General features: G+C 43.1%; 1 protein-coding gene across 1 annotated transcript in view; it reads right to left on the reverse strand.

Moving 5' to 3' along the window:
* Positions 1 to 14,192, reverse strand: part of LOC139376912 (exportin-5-like) — a 35,109-nt gene extending 20,917 nt beyond the window's left edge. The window contains exons 1-19 of the mRNA XM_071119905.1: positions 13,958 to 14,192; positions 13,201 to 13,322; positions 12,808 to 12,880; positions 12,431 to 12,568; positions 12,050 to 12,232; positions 11,918 to 11,944; positions 11,574 to 11,759; positions 9,434 to 9,510; positions 9,296 to 9,340; positions 9,087 to 9,171; positions 8,884 to 8,967; positions 8,340 to 8,465; positions 8,017 to 8,107; positions 7,781 to 7,909; positions 6,658 to 6,773; positions 6,217 to 6,372; positions 6,090 to 6,131; positions 1,414 to 1,503; positions 1,029 to 1,228 (exon numbers count right to left, since the gene is read on the reverse strand). Coding sequence (XP_070976006.1) covers positions 1,029 to 1,228; positions 1,414 to 1,503; positions 6,090 to 6,131; positions 6,217 to 6,372; positions 6,658 to 6,773; positions 7,781 to 7,909; positions 8,017 to 8,107; positions 8,340 to 8,465; positions 8,884 to 8,967; positions 9,087 to 9,171; positions 9,296 to 9,340; positions 9,434 to 9,510; positions 11,574 to 11,759; positions 11,918 to 11,944; positions 12,050 to 12,232; positions 12,431 to 12,568; positions 12,808 to 12,880; positions 13,201 to 13,322; positions 13,958 to 14,059 — 2,072 coding nt within the window. The 5' untranslated portion in view covers positions 14,060 to 14,192. The remainder of the gene's footprint in view (positions 1 to 1,028; positions 1,229 to 1,413; positions 1,504 to 6,089; positions 6,132 to 6,216; positions 6,373 to 6,657; positions 6,774 to 7,780; positions 7,910 to 8,016; positions 8,108 to 8,339; positions 8,466 to 8,883; positions 8,968 to 9,086; positions 9,172 to 9,295; positions 9,341 to 9,433; positions 9,511 to 11,573; positions 11,760 to 11,917; positions 11,945 to 12,049; positions 12,233 to 12,430; positions 12,569 to 12,807; positions 12,881 to 13,200; positions 13,323 to 13,957) is intronic.
* Between the last annotated feature and the right edge of the window lie 4,186 nt (positions 14,193 to 18,378).

The following is an 18,378-nucleotide window of genomic DNA, read 5'->3' on the forward strand; positions in this document are numbered from 1 at the left end:
ATCAGTTGTTTACTGCTCTGTCACGCGGGCGTGCCGTTCCTTCTTTTTCCTCTGTAATGAATACACTATTGTCAGGTTGGAATATTATTGAAGATCTATTTATAAAAAGACCCTAAGAATTGATTGTAAACATAGTTTGACATGTTTCTACAAACTGTAATGGAACTCTTGACTTTTCATCTGGATTTTGCGCTCGGCATTGTGCCTTTAGAATAGTGAAGTAAACGCGCGAACACAACGGAGGTCAGCAAAGGTAAGTGAAGATTTATAATGCTATTTATGACTTTTGTTGACTCCACAATTTGGCAGGTAACTGTATGGCTTGCTTTTGTGGCTGAATGCTGTTCTCAGATTATTGTGCTTTTGCCGTAAAGCTTTTTTGAAATCTGACACAGCGGTTGCATTAAGAACAAGTTTATATTTAATTCTATGTAAAACATGTATCTTTCATCAAAGTTTATGATGAGTATTTATGTTATTTGATGTGTCTCTCTGCAATTTCTCTGGATGTTTTGGAGGCATTTCTGAACATGGCACCAATGTAAACTGAGGTTTTTGGATATAAATATGAACTTGATCGAACAAAACACACAATACATGTATAACATTGAGTCCTGGGAGTGTCATCTGATGAAGATCATCAAAGGTTAGTGATTCAATTTATCTATATTTCTGCTTTTTGTGACACCTCTCTTTGGTTGGAAAATGGCTGAATGCTTTCTGTGACTAGCTGCTGACCTAACATATGTTCTGCTTTCGCCGAAAAGCCTTTTTGAAATCGGACACGGTGGTTGGATTAACGAGAAGTGTATCTTTAAAATGGCGTAAAATACTTGTATGGTTGAGGAATTTTTGTTCTGTTGTTTTGAATTTGGCGCCCTGCAATTTCACTGGCTGTTGGCGAGGTGGGACGCTAGTATCCCAAACGATTCCAGAGAGGTTAATTGACTTCCCTAGTTAAACAACGGTTAAATAAAAATAAAAGTGTGTCTGCAGTGAGTGTGTGTATACACAGCACAGGTACATACTGCCTCATCTCGTCGGAGGTCCAGCGAGCAGCCACGGTGGCCATGAGCTCCTCCAGGAAGGCCTTCTGCTTGGTGTAGTCTTTGAACTGGTTACTGATGAGGACCAGAGCCTCTATCAGAGCACACTTCTCCATCTGGGTCAACAGGGCCTCGTTGGAGAACAGCTTCTTCACCTGATTATACAGTATGTCAAAACATGGCTGCAGAGAGAGAGATGTACATGATGAAAACACACAGACACACACCCCCATACACACCTGTAAGATGCAATAAGTAGATAGTGATGAAACACAGTTGACTATTTAAAGCATTGGTTCCTTTCTGCTGCACTGTGCTGGATGAGCAGCCCTCTAGAACTGGGAGAAACGTGACCGCGGAAACATACCAGAATGAACCATGGGTAATCTCGAGACATCTTGATGATGGAGGAGCAGGCGTGTCTTCTGACGTTCTTCACCGCACGCGTCCGTGGCGCCTGAAAATGACATCACAGATCAGATTGATGATTGTGTTAACTTGAAATGACACAACGACAAGGTTCCAGTTTAACTAAGTTTACTATTCTGTATGAACACACTACCAGGTAGCCATTCCACTCCAGGTCCATCAACAACAAGACTTCCAGCGCAGGCTTGAATAAGATCCTTGATGCTGCTAATCTCAAGACCAAGTCTTTTCTCTGTGACAGACTTGGTTGACTTCACAGCATCAACTAATGAGTAGTTGTCAGTGGCACAAACTACAGGTAGAATGTGCCGTTTTGTCTCACCAGTGGTAAGCTCTGAGAACAGAATTGCAAGAATGATCGCATTGTCAATTCCACCCGCAAGAGCAAGTGTTTCAGACAACCCTTCTGATCCTTTTTGACCGCCAACAGATAGGTGAGAATCTTCCTCCTTCACCCATTAACACGATTAGATGTCCACCTTGTGTGCCTCCATCTGTAAGGTTCCCTAGCGAAGCATCACTGAAGACAACTAGTTTCAAAGAGTCATCTTTTCCAACATGCTGAAACTTTAAAGTCACTCGCCTCATGAATGGTGTGTACAGTGGCGTGTTTTGTGTTAGATGCCAAGTTGCAACCATCAAACATTACATCAGGTCTACTCTGTCTATCAACCCATAACATTTGTCCTATCTTTGACCTCAATTGATCAGCTTCAATTCCACTGAGGGGAATTCCTTTGTACAGCTTTTGAAGAATCCATGTGGATGGCTTGACGAGTCTTGATATAGCTCTCCTGTTGCATCAGTATTGTTCCATCAACTGTAATAAACTCTATGCCAACATAACAATGATCATGCTCCCCACGGCCAACCTGGAAAACAGCTTTGAGGTGTGGAATCACAGTTGTAGCAAAGGTCTGTGAGCCCCCCCCCCAGATGAAGTCATCAACATGACAGGCAAGTACTCCAGTCACATTGCAGTCTTGATCAAGCCAATAGAAGACAGCAGGATCCACTTGTGATATTTTACCACCTGTATTCAGCATTGTTGCCTTGACTTTGTTGTACCAGTAAAGTGATGCATCTGCCAGTCCATACACACACCTTTTTAGTTTCCACAGTGTTCCTTCGCTCTCAGCTTCAGGCGGAGGTCGGATGTGAATGTCCCTTGACACCTCTGTTCCCTGCAAAAATGCAGATTTGATGTCTATGGAATGAAGTTTCAATTTTTTCTGGCAGATCACTGTCATCAGCAATCTGAGTGACTCTGAGGCCCATGTCAGTGAGTCTTTTGGGAGTTGTTTAGCAGCCAGCTCCTCTAAACCTCTAGCCACTAGACATGCTTTAGGCACTATTCTAGTTCAGGATTCTTTAAGGGTACACACCCACCTTGTTGAGAGACGTTTTTGGCCAGTGTCTTTGACTTCCTCAAACACTCCATTTTTCCTCCAATTACTGAGCTCATCTGGCTTAGCTGAGTCAAATGACACATCCTCTGTTTCAAGTACATTATCAATTTGAATGTCGTTCTGTTTTTCTCGATTTTCCATTGGTTCAATTCTGAGATGATCTACAAGTGACAGGTCAGCTGACCCTGTTGTACCAGAAAGTGTAGCTGGTTCAGAGTACTGCAAGTTGTACCAGTTCTGGTGTGTTCCTTTGGCTTTTCCTGCTCGTCCAATGACGGTTGCTGTATGTGGAATACCACTTTCTCTGTCCATGTATTTAACAGTTTGTCCAGTTTTCAGATTGGAACAACCACGTTGTCTTAACACGTGTCTGTTGTTGAATGTTTTCCTCATTTGAACGCTCAACATAGTTGAAGGTCTCTGCTCCACTTCTTGTGTCAGTTTCAGTGTCCTGGATGCGACATCTGGTAGGTTTGTGTCTGTTACTGTGTCCTTTTTGTCATTTTCATTAGGAGACTGATTCTCAGAAACAGCCCCTCTATCTTGTTGATCATTTACTTTCCGCAATCTTGAGTGATGCACCCTGACAACGGTGCCTCCGTGTCTCACAAATATCACCACACCATCTTGGCCAATGACAACTCCCGGTCCTTCCACTCTTGACAGTCAACTCGTTTGTAGTACACTCTGTTTCCAGTTTTGTACTTCTCATCGGTGGGTCGTAGCTGTTTACGCAGAGCCCTGCGACTTCTCTCTGAACACTCTGCTTCAGTGAAGGCTTTTCTCGCTGCATGTGGTGCTGAAAGGTGCTTTGTGTTCATCAGAATCTCATTTTTACATGGACTGTGTGATGTCTTTGTCTAAAATGTTTACAAAATAGTGGCCTGAGGTAGTAAGTTCAAGGTTGGTTGTTTAAACATCACTGCCTTGTCATTTTTTTATGTCTAGCACAGCCCCTGCCTTCTTGAGGGAAGCTTTGCTCAATAGTAAGGGGATATCTTCAGGGACCATACTTTCATATTTAGTTCACTGACACAGCTATCACGCCATTTAACACCACACACTGTCCGTTTACATGCAGCATCAATCAAAGCAGATCCTAAGGATTCAACTATAAAAATCTCAGTATCAGAAGCAGATTAGTTTGAAAACAGTGTAATGTTACACTGCTCTGTGTTTACATTTTCCTCTGTTAGTTTAACTTGTTCATTGTTATGAGGACAGTCTTTAACCCAATGGTAAGTGCTCTGACCAATAGCACATTTTTGAACTCCTTCCATATTTGTCCAGTGGATTTGTGCCGGGAAATGGCGCCATCTTCTGGTTGTCTTGAGAATGTGAGTTGTTGGCACCTTTTTCTCTGCTGCTCAGTGTGATATGCTGTGTCACTCACTTGCATTCTTTCTGCTATTGGCGCGACACGTCTTTTCACGCCGAATTCATTGATGCAAAAGTCAAGTACAAGCAGTCAAAGCCAACTGTTTCTCCCTACCATCCAGACAGACAGTATCTAGCAACTTGAAAGATAACACTGCATCCAGGAGGACCATGTCTCTACCATCCAGACAGGCAGTAGTATCTAGCAACTTGAAAGATAACACTGCATCCAGGAGGACCATGTCTCTACCATCCAGACAGGCAGTAGTATCTAGCAACTTGAAAGATAACACTGCATCCAGGAGGACCATGTCTCTACCATCCAGACAGGCAGTATCTAGCAACTTGAAAGATAACACTGCATCCAGGAGAACCATGTCTCTACCATCCAGACAGGCAGTATCTAGCAACTGGAAAGATAACACTGCATCCAGGAGAACCATGTCTCTACCATCCAGACAGGCAGTAGTATCTAGCAACTTGAAAGATAACACTGCATCCAGGAGGACCATGTCTCTACCATCCAGACAGGCAGGCAGTATCTAACAACTGGAAAGATAACACTGCATCCAGGAGGACCATGTCTCTACCATCCAGACAGGCAGTATCTAACAACTTGAAAGATAACACTGCATCCAGGAGAACCATGTCTCTACCATCCAGACAGGCAGTATCTAGCAACTGGAAAGATAACACTGCATCCAGGAGGACCATGTCTCTACCATCCAGACAGGCAGTATCTAACAACTTGAAAGATAACACTGCATCCAGGAGAACCATGTCTCTACCATCCAGACAGGCAGTATCTAACAACTTGAAAGATAACACTGCATCCAGGAGGACCATGTCTCTACCATCCAGACAGGCAGTATCTAACAACTGGAAAGATAACACTGCATCCAGGAGGACCATGTCTCTACCATCCAGACAGGCAGTATCTAACAACTTGAAAGATAACACTGCATCCAGGAGGACCATGTCTCTACCATCCAGACAGGCAGTAGTATCTAGCAACTTGAAAGATAACACTGCATCCAGGAGGACCATGTCTCTACCATCCAGACAGGCAGTATCTAACAACTTGAAAGATAACACTGCATCCAGGAGGACCATGTCTTTACCATCCAGACAGGCAGTATCTAACAACTTGAAAGATAACACTGCATCCAGGAGGACCATGTCTCTACCATCCAGACAGGCAGTATCTAACAACTTGAAAGATAACACTGCATCCAGGAGAACCATGTCGTCCTTGCACATCCTATTGTACCTCTATTCCAAATCAATGATGTAGTCCGTCATTGCAGCCGAAATATCTTTCGTAACACTGTCAAAGTTTGAATACGCCTCGTAGGCACGGTCTTCCTCTTCTTTAAGAAATACAGAATCCAGTGCTCTGATCAAAGTTCCCATACCGTCATCCTCGTTCAAACAGATTAGTAACCCGTGTCTAGATTCATTTTCCCAACTTTCGTACGACCTCTTCTCGTCGAAGTGAGGTGGCACATTGTAGTTATTAGCCATCCTCTGCTACCAATGTTAACTCGAAATGACACAATGACAAGGTTCCAGTCTAACTAAGTTTACTATAATGTATGAACCCACTACCAGGTAGCCATTTCACTCCAGGTCCATCAACGACAAGACTTCCCACGCAGGCGCACTCTTGACTGAGTGATAGCCCCGTAATAACAGAAATATAGGGAGATTTAAAACATGAACTTAACAGATTGGACTGAAAACTTGGCCCCGGGATACCTATTATTTTTATACAATCCCAAAGAACACACATCTGACATCCCTCCTGAGAATATTTAAGACGGCTCACCTTGCTCTCCTCTACCACCTCAAATGTGATGGAGGCAAACAGCTGGGAAAGAAAAAACAACAGATTAACACCACCCACATAAAGACGGAGAGATTATAGATTGGTGTGTACACGTTTGGGTGTTCACCTTGTAGAGGACCTGAGGCAGGAAGTGAGGTCGGTGTGTGACAAAGGGGAAGAGGGAGGAGAGGTTGGTGAGGACACAGGACAGGATGAGAGGGTCTTGGGTGTTGTAGTTCAACACTGCCTGTAGCAGCTCAATGCCCTGATCTACTGGCAACTTCTACAGAAAGGGCAGAGAAACACCGGAGTTAGGAGTTCGTCATCATTTCCTTTCATTACAATCATAACACTTGTTTATGTTATTGAGCCATGGGGAAGAAAGCATAAATCAATGGTTTTGTCTTTCAACAATACCTACAAGTAGTAGCTGTTGCATTGTTGCCATCTAGGGAACCCGACTGGTGGCGTTTACACTTTGACCATCTCTGGATAGCGTATCACGCTCTCTACCCCTCTAACTCTCAGCTGTGTGTATCCAAAAGCATTCTGTTTTGCTTCCTCATACCTCAACCTCCACGTTCTTGAAGATCTGTCCCACAACACTCTCTGTGAAGAAGGTCATAGCATCCCACTGGACCGCTGACGGAGACAGGATAGAGCACAGCCCCTCTGCCATCTTAGCTGGAAAGGAGGAAGAAGAGAGAAGACAGAGGGAGGGAGGAGGAAGAGAGAGAAGACAGAGGGAGGGAGGAGGAAGGGAGAGAAGACGGAGGGAGGGAGGGAGGAGGAGGGGAGGGAGGAGGAAGAGAGAGAAGACAGAGGGAGAGAGGAGGAAGAGAAAGACAGGAGGGAGGGAAAAAGGTGAGAAGACAAGAGACAAAGTCTATAGTTAGTTAATAATGCTAATTATCTAATTAGTTAACAGGCACCACCAGTATCAATCTCTTTCATAGAGTTGTTACGAGAATTCATCTATATGCCTGTGTTCCGGGTGACCTAGAGTGAGAATTCATCTATATGCATGTGTTCCGGGTGACCTAGAGTGAGAATTAATCTATATGCATGTGTTCCGGGTGACCTAGAGTGAGAATTCATCTATATGCATGTGTTCCGGGTGACCTAGAGTGAGAATTCATCTATATGCATGTGTTCCGGGTGACCTAGAGTGAGAATTCATCTATATGCATGTATTACGGGTGACCTAGAGTGAGAATTCATCTATATGCATGTGTTCCGGGTGACCTAGAGTGAGAATTCATCTATATGCATGTGTTACGGGTGACCTAGAGTGAGAATTCATCTATATGCCTGTGTTACGGGTGACCTAGAGTGAGAATTCATCTATATGCATGTGTTCCGGGTGACCTAGAGTGAGAATTCATATCATCCATATAAAGAAGCATTTCCTTTATAAGAACCTCAACTTCCTCTTGATACAGGTTAACTCTTGATTTGAGCAGTCAGCTCAGATGACCTAGATACGTACTAATGGCCCGAGTCCACAACCTCTCCAGTTATGAACCCTACACCTACTCTTGTGGTAGTCTGACTGCTGTGGCTGGCAGCATGTTAATCCCACATTCCCCCAAGACACTGTTTCATACTGACACATTTGTCATCACACACACACACACGACCCCCCCCCTTCCCAGATCTTCAGTGAGCCACAGTCAAGAAGCAGGACCTACACCCAGTGGTCCCGATGTCAATGGGTGTACTGATCTGATACTGCAGCCACTCTGCTGCAATCTGGAAGCCCTCCAAGGGAACGACGCGACACGCATTCCGGACCGCCTCCCCCTGCTGCGCTCGGAACGCTGGAACACGGTAATATATCATATTATAATATATCATATTATTTATGTATTTGCTAAGATTGCATAAATCAAAGTTATTCAATTAAAATAGGAGTCACATTGCTTACAGTTGAAGAAGGAGTTGAAGTCTTCATCACTGTCGAAGTCATGACGGGAGTACTCACAGCTGGGACTGTCGTTCCTGGAAGGGAAACCAGTCTAGCAGGAGGAGCACGAGAACACAAAGTCAGACAATTAAAGAACCTTCCCAAAGCATGTAAAGAAATAATAGAAATAGTGGAGAAGCTCAACCTTTTGTTGTCATTATTTATCATAGTTTGTGTGTAACTCAATGAGTCCGTTACGTGCTCATTTTTCTAATGAACATTTTGATACTTTAATGTTCACCTGCACAAACTCTTGGATGCACGTACGTTGTAGCCTGTCTCACCTTGACTAGGTTGGTCATGGTGGCTCTGAAGTACTTGATCATCATCTGGATGATGACAGGATCCTTGGAGAGAATCTCATGTCTGAACAGGGTTCCCCATGTGATCTGGGTGGAAGATCTTAGGAACTGGTGGGGAAATACATACAGTTCAGAGAAGAATAGATTATCAGAACAGATGAAGAAATGAAAGAAGAACCCTGTCACTGTTCAGAGCTCCAGGCCCAGAAACGACAAAGGGAGATATGGAGAAACAGTAGTATTAACTAGCTGTATGGATTTGAATCAAGAGCCTGTGGCTGCTACTTTACTGTGACAGCAGGTAAGTCACCTGGCTGCTACTTTACTGTGACAGCAGGTAAGTCACCTGGCTGCTACTTTACTGTGACAGCAGGTAAGTCACCTGGCTGCTACTTTACTGTGACAGCAGGTAAGTCACCTGGCTGCTACTTTACTGTGACAGCAGGTAAGTCACCTGGCTGCTACTTTACTGTGACAGCAGGTAAGTCACCTGGCTGCTACTTTACTGTGACAGCAGGTAACTCACCTGGCTTGGGTGAGTGGTGAAGGCCAGGAATGCTTCTGTGTACTTGCTGAGGTTTGCAGGTACATCTACCTCCACACCTGAACCCTGCATTAGAAACACATAAGACAAAAGGACAGAATCATCAAGTACTATAAAGAAAATACATACATAAAACAATATAGTAAATAGATGAACGTAATCAAAGACAGTGCAGACAGACTCACCACTAAGAAGCAGAGTTGGCTGCCAAGGGAACACAGGACCTGACAAAGCCTCTTCAGGAAGATGTAGTGTCTCTCCACCACTGGCCTGGGGGGGAGGGGGCAAAATAACAGGCCGTATGAGCTCCAATGCTAATGCTTAATATCAACCGTGTTCTAGAGCAAAAAAACATAAGACTGACGTGGAACACCAACATGTGTAGGCTACTCACTGTGTCGGAGAGGATGTGTTGTACGTTGCTGCTCCATCTGCAGACCTGGAGCCACAAACCAATGAGAATGAGAAGCCGGAACGAGCTATAAATGCTTCTGTGTAAAGCCATAAGGCTGATGAGGGGAATGGTACTCACTGTGCTGCAGACAGGATGTAGTGCATGGCGACATCATCAAACAGCACCATGAGCGGTTTCCTGTCATCCAGCTTCCCCTGTGGACACACCAGGCACATTTATTTGTATTTTTATTTCACCTTTATTTACATGGGATAAACAAGCATACAGTCAATAACACAATAGAAAAAAAAGAGTCTATATACAGTGTGTGCAAATGGCGTGAGGAGGTAAGGCAATAAATAGGCCATAGTAGAGAAGTAATAACAATTTAGCAGATTAACACTGGAGTGATAGATGAGCAGATGATGATGTGCAAGTAGAAATACTGGTGTGCAAAAGAGAAGTGAATAAATAAAAACAGTATGGGGATGAGGTAGGTAGATTGGATGGGTTATTTACTGATGGACTATGTACAGCTGCAGCGATTGGTTAGCTGCTCTGATAGCTGATGTTTAAAGTTAGTGAGGGAAATATAAGTCTCCAGCTTAAGTGATTTCTGCAATTCGTTCCAGTCATTGGCAGCAGAGAACTGGAAGAAACGGCGGCCAAAGGAGGTGTTGGCTTTGGGGATGATCAGTGAGATATACCTGCTGGAGCGCGTGCTACGGGTGGGTGTTGTTATCATGACCAGTGAGCTGAGATAAAGCAGAGCTTTACCTAGCATGGACTTGTAGATGACCTGGAGCCAGTGGGTCTGGTGATGAATATGAAGCGAGGGCCAGCCAACGAGAGCATACAGGTCGCAGTGGTGGGTAGTGTATGGGGCTTTGGTGACAAAACAGATGGTACTGTGATAAGACTACATCCAATTTGCCGAGTAGAGAGTTGGAGGCTATTGTGTAAATGACATCGCCGAAGTCGAGGATCGGTAGGATAGTCAGTTTTACGAGGGTATGTTTGGCGGCGTGAGTGAAGGAGGCTTTGTTGCGAAATAGGAAGCCGATTCTAGATTTAATATTGTTTAATATGAGTTTACAGTCTAGCCAGACACCTAGGTATTTGTAGTTGTCCACATATTCTGAGTCAGAACCGTCTAGAGTAGTGATGCTGGGCGGGCGGGTGCGGGCAGCGAACGGTTGAAAAGCATGCATTTGGTTTTACTAGCGTTTAAGAGCAGTTGGAGGCCACGGAAGGAGTGTTGTATGGCGTTGAATCAAGTTTGAAGGTTTGTTAACACAGTGTCCAAAGAAGGGCCAGAAGTATACAGAATGGTGTCGTCTGCGTAGAGGTGGATCAGAGACTCACCAGCAGCAAGAGTGACATAATTGATATATACAGAGAAAAGAGTCAGCCCGAGAATTGAACCCTGTGGTAACCCCATAGAGACTGCCAGAGGTCCGGACAATAGGCCCTCCGATTTGACACACTGAACTGTATCAGATTAGTAGTTGGTGAAACAAGCGAGGCAGTCATTTGAGAAACCAAGGCTGTTGAGTCTGCCGATAAGAATGCGGTGATTGACAGAGTGGGAAGCCTTGGCCAGGTCGATGAAGACTGCTGCACAGTACTGTCTTTAAGACGTTAAGATGACACAGCAGTTTTCACAGCCCTGTGACGTACCTGACTAGTACTGGTCATTCAGTAGCTGTAGACCTCCATTTCACATTCCAACAAATAAATATAAATATATATTTTTTTATTGTTTTATTTAACTAGGCAAGTCATTTAAGAACAAATTCTTATTTACCTTGACGGCCTACCACGGTTAAACCCGGACAACGCTGGGCCAATTGTGCCCCGCCCTATGGGACTCCCAATCACGGCCGGATGTGATACAGCCTGGAATCGAACCAGGGACTGTAGTGATGCCTCTAGCACTGAGATGCAGTGTCTTAGACCGCAGCGCCACTCGGGAGCCGTGAACAAATATCTGATCCTGTCCTAGAAAGGGGTGTGCCTGCAGTAAGGGGAGTGTTTGGACATAAAGGGCCCTGTCAGGTTCTACAAACCCTGTCTGCAGTAAGGGGAGTGTCTGGACATAAAGGGCCCTGTCAGGTCCTACAAACCCTGTCTGCAGTAATGGGAGTGTCTGGACATAAAGGGCCCTGTCAGGTCCTACAAACCCTGTCTGCAGTAAGGGGAGTGTCTGGACATAAAGGGCCCTGTCAGGTCCTACAAACCCTGTCTGCAGTAAGGGGAGTGTCTAGTAATGTGTAACCTTGCGGCTGATGGCGATGAGCAGGCACTCGGCAGCCTCCAGCTGCAGCTCTGTCTCACTGAGCAGCAGACATAGCATCTCCAGCAGGCGACAGTTGTCATTGGTGAGGTGGGCCAGGGCCACCCAGTCTATGTAGCCTGCCAGGGTGTTCAGAGCAGCCACGCCTACACGACAGTGGGCCTTGGCCTAACCGGGGGCAGGAAACAGAGAGAGGGAAGAGGAGTAGGGAGGGGAGAGATGGGAGAGAGGGGGTAGAACAGAGAAGTCTCTTTAGCTGGGTGTCTAACTGTAAATATAATACATTAGAATATATATTGTAGTGCATCTAAAACACTCCTTCCTACCTGCAATTCTTGGCCTGGTATTTTTTTCTGGAAGAGATACAAAAAGGTAGAACATATCAATAAAACGTGAAAAATACTGCCGCAAAATAATCTACGCCATGAGACAGACGGGTGTAACCATTGTCTGTTTACCAGTTTGCGGTACTCGTCGACGTGGAGCTGCAGGATGGTGAGCAGGAAGCTAAAGATGCTCTCCATGTTCTGGGTGAGGGTCTGCTGGATGTCCCTGCGGCGCTGGGCGGGCAGCGTCTGGAAGGTGATCACGTCCTCCGCCAGCCGCAGCAGGATCATCATCACCAGCTCTGTCTGGGCCTCCTGGGGGCGGGGAAGGAATGAGGGAGGGAGAGGGAGTTGACATTAATCTGATAGCAACAACTTAATTTGTATACTGTAATGTACTCTCCAATTGAATCCATTGATGTTTTGAGCCCTGAAAGTTGGCTCGGGGGGCCCTTGGCACCCCGCCAACATAACAACCTAGGGGAAACACTGAAATGGAAAGTGCTGGCTCACCCCTATGCTGGTCAGTGCCTCCATCTCCTTGAGCATGTCAGGCCAGTGCTGAGGCCATTCTCTCTTGATCATCTCTACTATGATCCGTGCGAGAACGTCCTTGATGTGACTCTCCTCCTCCAGGATAGGATATGTGCCCTGCAGAGCGAGGCAGTGTGCCAGTCAGGGAACGGACTAGTGTCAGCATATTAATTCATGTACACCTAACAGATCACGCAACAATGTAGAATTTGTTGGTTTATTTCTACTTTTTAAAAAATTAAAAACTATATTTGCTGTTCTGTGGACAGACCACCATTAATTCCCTTCCTCATCTTGTCTGCCACCTTTTCTAGAAAAATAGAGAAATTAGGTGTTTATCACCCAGACAGACTTACAGATGACAACAGCCCCATGGCACAGTTCTTCAGCTGGACTTTCTCCTGCTGTGGCATGTTGTTCCATCTGAACCTGTTCTCAACATGAAGAAAAACAAGGTTTTGGGGAACACATTGGCAGCACGTGTCCAGGCCACATGTGTAGGGGAATATCTTGATGACAATGATGGAGTGGCTGGTAGTCTAGCGGTTAAGGGCATTGGGCCAGTAACCGAAAGGGCGCTGGTTCAAATCCCTGACCTGACTAGAAAAAAAATATGTTGATGTGCCCTTGAGCAAGGCACTTATCCAGAGCGACTTACAGGAGCAATGAGGGTTAAGAGTGTCTGCTAAATGACTAAAATGTAAATGTGCAGAACTGAATCATAATGACAAATATACTCATGAACTCACTTGATGACGTGCTCCAGTATCTGTAGACCAAAGTGCCTCACCACTGCTGTTTGGGCTTTATCTGCTAACTGTAGCCCACATGGAACACAGAATGGACACTTCTCTTTGAATTCTTCACAAAACTGAAGAGAAAGAGAGACACGATGGACAAGTTAATGCACTCACTCAATTAGCTACCTTGCGGTAGTCAGCTAGAACAAACTCATTCACATTAATGATATCAGTCATAGTTATCAGTATAATGTATGGAGCTTTACAAAGAAGTGCCTTAGGAGGAGACAAAGATTGCTACTGTAGCTAGAAAGTAGCTGCTGGCAATCAAAACACTGAATAACTCAAGTATATTCAACGCAATCAATATATCTAAGCTAAATTCTGGGCATAAGTGATCTTGCATTCAGTTTGAGTGCATCAGGCATCAGTAATGGTTCTGCACAGATATCTAGGTTGCTACCGGAGTGCAATGAATGAAATCTGCAACTTGCAACGTGATGGGAATGGCATGTTAGCCATCTGACGTTAGCTAGCTAGTTAGCTAAATGACTAGCAAGCTACGCCCATTGATTAATCCATGCAATAAACATGGTAAAATGCCACGATCGACGTCTATAATGCTAAGTTATAACTAGCTAGCTATGTATTTATGTAACACAGCCCATCCTCATTCAAGTAACCACATCACAACTGGGAAAGCTAGCTAGCTAGCTGGCGCCTAACTGGCTAACGTTAGCTAACTAGCATCTAGCCATCGAGATACCTTTAGGGCCTCCAGACGATATATTTGACTAGATTCCGCGTCCATCATCACGTTAACAGCTTTGATGAGGTGATCACACATTTCAGACACTGGTTCACCCATGACTTTGAGTAGCGTCTTCAGAAAGTGAGATAAATGCTAACGGTACTTCACTTTGCAAAACACCTGCAGAATGGGTAAACTGCACGCGCTTCGATAATTCACAGCATGTCCACATGCACAAAGTACTGCGCATGAACGTTCCACAAAATAGGTGTGGAATTTTGGGACTTGTAGTTTTCTCGGCTCAAGGTGGGATTCCAGAGCACAGAGTGATAATTGTCACTACGTGTGATGAAACATACACATGCAAATACTTAATTTCATTGAAATAATTGTGTCAGCACCAAGACAATGCCTTAATTTGGTCTTTTGAATTGTGACTTTTAGGTCAGCCTCCATTCCTGCCAGCCTTCCTTCATCTGGCCGAGGCACGGGTATCAAATCACATTTTATTTGTCACGTGCTGAATTTAACAGGTGAAATGCTTACTTACAAGCTCTTAACCAACAATGCAGTTCAAGAACTAGAACTAAGAAAATATTTACTAAATAAACTACAGTTTTAAAAAAAAGTTTAAAAAAGTAATTGACTGTTTGTTTCATTTGATCTTCCACACCACGTTGGGCTATATAGGCCTACGCCATTCAGTTGTTTTAAACTGCCATGTACAACTGCTCTTAGTATGTGTATTATATTTCAACCAGGAGTTCCCAAACTTTTTTGATACATGACCCCAAAATGTTTCATGACCCCACCATGTTAAAAAACAGCCAATGTTTAGTTTTTATTTGGGTTCCTGGCAAGTCAGTCTGACAGTACTTTCAAAGTATTTCAATCTGATGGAAGTGTAGTTTGAAGTGGCCAAAATGCATCCGAAAGGTCCTCAGGCAATAATTGCGTATGTGTAGAAAAACTAATCTGTGTAGAAAATATCAGCATTGCTTTCAATTATGACATTATTGCATTCAAAAGTTAGGGTCACATGTCACAACCGCATATCGTAACCGTGGTAAAAACAGTTTTTTTTTGTCTCTCAAGAGTTTCTCCTGTGAGTTTCTCTTCAAGTTAGACCCCTAGTTTGGGAAACACTGAAATAGAATAGTAAACAAGTATTTTTGCATCATACAGTACAGTACAAAAAAAAAAAAAAAAAGAAAGTATACAGTACCAGTCAAAAGTCGACACACCTACTCATTCAAGGGTTATTCTTTATTTTTACTATTTTCTACATTGTAGAATAATAGTGAAGATATTAAAACAAAGAAATAACACATATGGAATCATGTAGTAACCAAAAAAGTGTAAAACAAATGAAAATATATTTTATATTTTCAATTCTTCAAAGTAGCCACCCTTTGACTTTATGACAGCTTGCACACTCTTCGCATTCTCTCAACCAGCTTCATGAGGTAGTCACCTGGAATGCAGGTAAATTAGCAGGTGTGCATTGTTAAAAGTTAATTTGTGGAATTTCTTTCCTTCTTAATGTGTTTGAGACAATCAGTTGTGTTGTGACAAGATAGGTTTGGTATACAGAAGATGGTCTTTTACCGAATAGGGCTAAGTCCATATGATGGCAAGAACAGATCAAACAAGCAAAGAGAAATGACGGTCCAATGACACTTTTAGACATGAAGGTCAGTCAATCCGGAAAATTTCAAGAACCTATAAAAGTGTTGATGAAACTGGCTCTATGATGAAACTGGCTCACAGGAAAGGAAGACCCAGAGTTACCTTTGCTGCAGAGGATACGTTTATTAGAGATAACTGCACCTCAGATTGCAGCCCAACTAGATGCTTCACAGAGTTCAAATAACAGACACATCTCAACGTCAACTGTTCAGAGGAGTGTGCATGGATCAGGCATTCATGGTAAAATTGCTCCAAATAAAAACGACGAAAGGACACCAATAATAAGTAGAGACTTGCTTGGGCCAAAGAACACAAGCAATGGACATTCGACTGGAGGATATCTGTCATTTGGTCTGATAAGTCCAACCGCCGTGAGACACAGAGTAGGTGAATGGATGATGTCCGCATATGTGATTCCCACTGTGAAGCATGGAGGAGGAGGTGTGATGGTTTGGGGGTGCTTTTGTAGCCGGTGCTATACTGCACCGCTGTAACTCTGCGTAGTGTGTGGTTGATTGAGACTATAAACGTGGTGTTTGCAATAAAATACAAATTAATTGCTTAAAAATCATACAATGTGATTTTCTGGATTTTTGTTTTAGATTCCGTCTCTCACAGTTGAAGTGTACCTATGATAAAAATCACAGACCTCTACATGCTTTGTAAGTAGGAAAACCTGCAAAATCGGCAGTGTATCAAATACTTGTTCTCCCCACTGTATGTACTTTCCCTTGCTCTTAGATCAATCATCCAGAACATCCAACATATCTTTCTAATCACACCTCCCATTCCTATCAAATAAACCGACAATCTCCCTTAAAGCTGTGCCTCCTCTCCTCCTGTGTTATTTCCGATACACCATCACAATAGCCAACACCCAAACCACCAGCAAATTCACCACCAGATTATTTGAACTGCAGTCATTTCAAGTCAACCACAACCCTGATTATTTTTTACACCAGTGTTATTTCATACATGCAGCTAACTTTTCGCTTTCTTTCATTCAGTTTCTTTCGCACTGTTTTGGATTGCTTTATGTGATGCAATAGATTGAAGATGAACTGCTTTTCTGAACTTATACAGTAGGCTTACTTCAATGACAGTATCTGGCCATTGGAGGGCATCGTATGCAAAGAAATTGTATGGGTGAAACAAAGCGCTGTAAGGCTTACCATCATTGGATTCAGTACCATAACAAAATACAAAAAAATAACCCAATATAGAGACAATCTAAATGCAATGCAATTTCCTGGTGCAGCAGCTCGGTAATTCTGAGGTGGGTGTATGTTTAATTTCCTATCTACCAGTAGCGATGAATTTTACACTGAGTGACAGGTTGAATATTGAATATTCATCATGTCGTTTTCCATTAACATGTTGGATGCTTCATTTACAGCAAATGTAATAACATGGCATTAGCAAGAGTTTGAAAGGAATTCCTCATGAGATATACTAAACTCAATCAAATGTTGTAGGCCTATTTTGCACATTAAAGTGTGGCCTATTTGAGTTGTGTTTCAAATAACATGAGAACATGAAATCCCAAGTTCATCCATATCTGAGAAACATAAGACTATCATTTGATAGATATTGATGTGGCAGTGAATGTTTAGGCCTGGTCATTCCCACCTAAAAAGACCTGTGAGCACCAACATGTAAAGTTCATGCATGTCAAATTGGGTGTCACATGCAAGCAAAGAGTCTATATTTAAAAAAAAAAAAGTGGAATAACCAAAGGCATTTATTTCCTGTCAAACAGGAAAACATCTACCAGGAAATAGTCTTCAAAGTTACTAGGAATACATCAAAACACAATGTTGAAGTCAAGACCCCTGCCAACTAACATTAACACTTATATGTCGTTTTTTGATAAAATGTTCTGCCTTCTGTAAACATTCCCTTGTGCCTTGACATTTCGTTAGTGTTTTTACTGATATCAATTTTGTTTTTGAATTATGAAATTATTAAAACTAGAAATTCCATTACTGAATTTCCCCACAAAAAAATCAGTAACGGAATTTCTTCAATTGAATTGGCTTCAATGGGAAATCCTAGTAGTCACACACCAGAGTTGGATATACTGTAGAGTTCAGTGCAGTACACAGAGCACACCAGAGTTGAGTACACTATCATTTACTGTATTGTACTTTACTGTACTCTCCTGAACTCTACTCTAGTGTTCTGTGCTATGCTGTACTGTACTCTCCTGAACTCTACTCTAGTGTTCTGTGCTATGCTGTACTGTACTCTACTGAGATATACTGTGCTTTACTTTGACGTACAAACTTGTGAAACACATGACTGGTTCAGATTTAGACTGGTCCAGACCAACCAAATTGGGTCTTGTTTGGGGGCCGAGCGCATTCAAATAATAGCCAATGTGTAGAATTATACTCAAATATGCAAAGGAGGATATTGAATATTTATACCTTTGCGTACATAATTAGGATATACCATCATGAAGGGAATAACATTTCATATGCATAAATTAGGCACTTACGTATGTGTAGTGCAGATGAGGGACCAATGATGAAATTCCGTTACCGGGTGTAAATCAACTTCACTTACTGTATGTAGCTCAATAGATTTTTCTCTAAGTCAATGTGTCATGTCATAGTTGACACACTGTTCCTTCTGCAGACATTGTTGAATTTTAATTCAGAGCAGATATTTAATCATATCACACCATCCTTGATAAGAAAGAGATTGGGGCAAGAACCACAAAGCCCCAACTATCAATGTACCAA

The sequence above is a fragment of the Oncorhynchus clarkii genome, chromosome 20, assembly GCF_045791955.1.
Source record: "Oncorhynchus clarkii lewisi isolate Uvic-CL-2024 chromosome 20, UVic_Ocla_1.0, whole genome shotgun sequence".
In the NCBI taxonomy this organism is placed as follows: domain Eukaryota; kingdom Metazoa; phylum Chordata; class Actinopteri; order Salmoniformes; family Salmonidae; genus Oncorhynchus; species Oncorhynchus clarkii.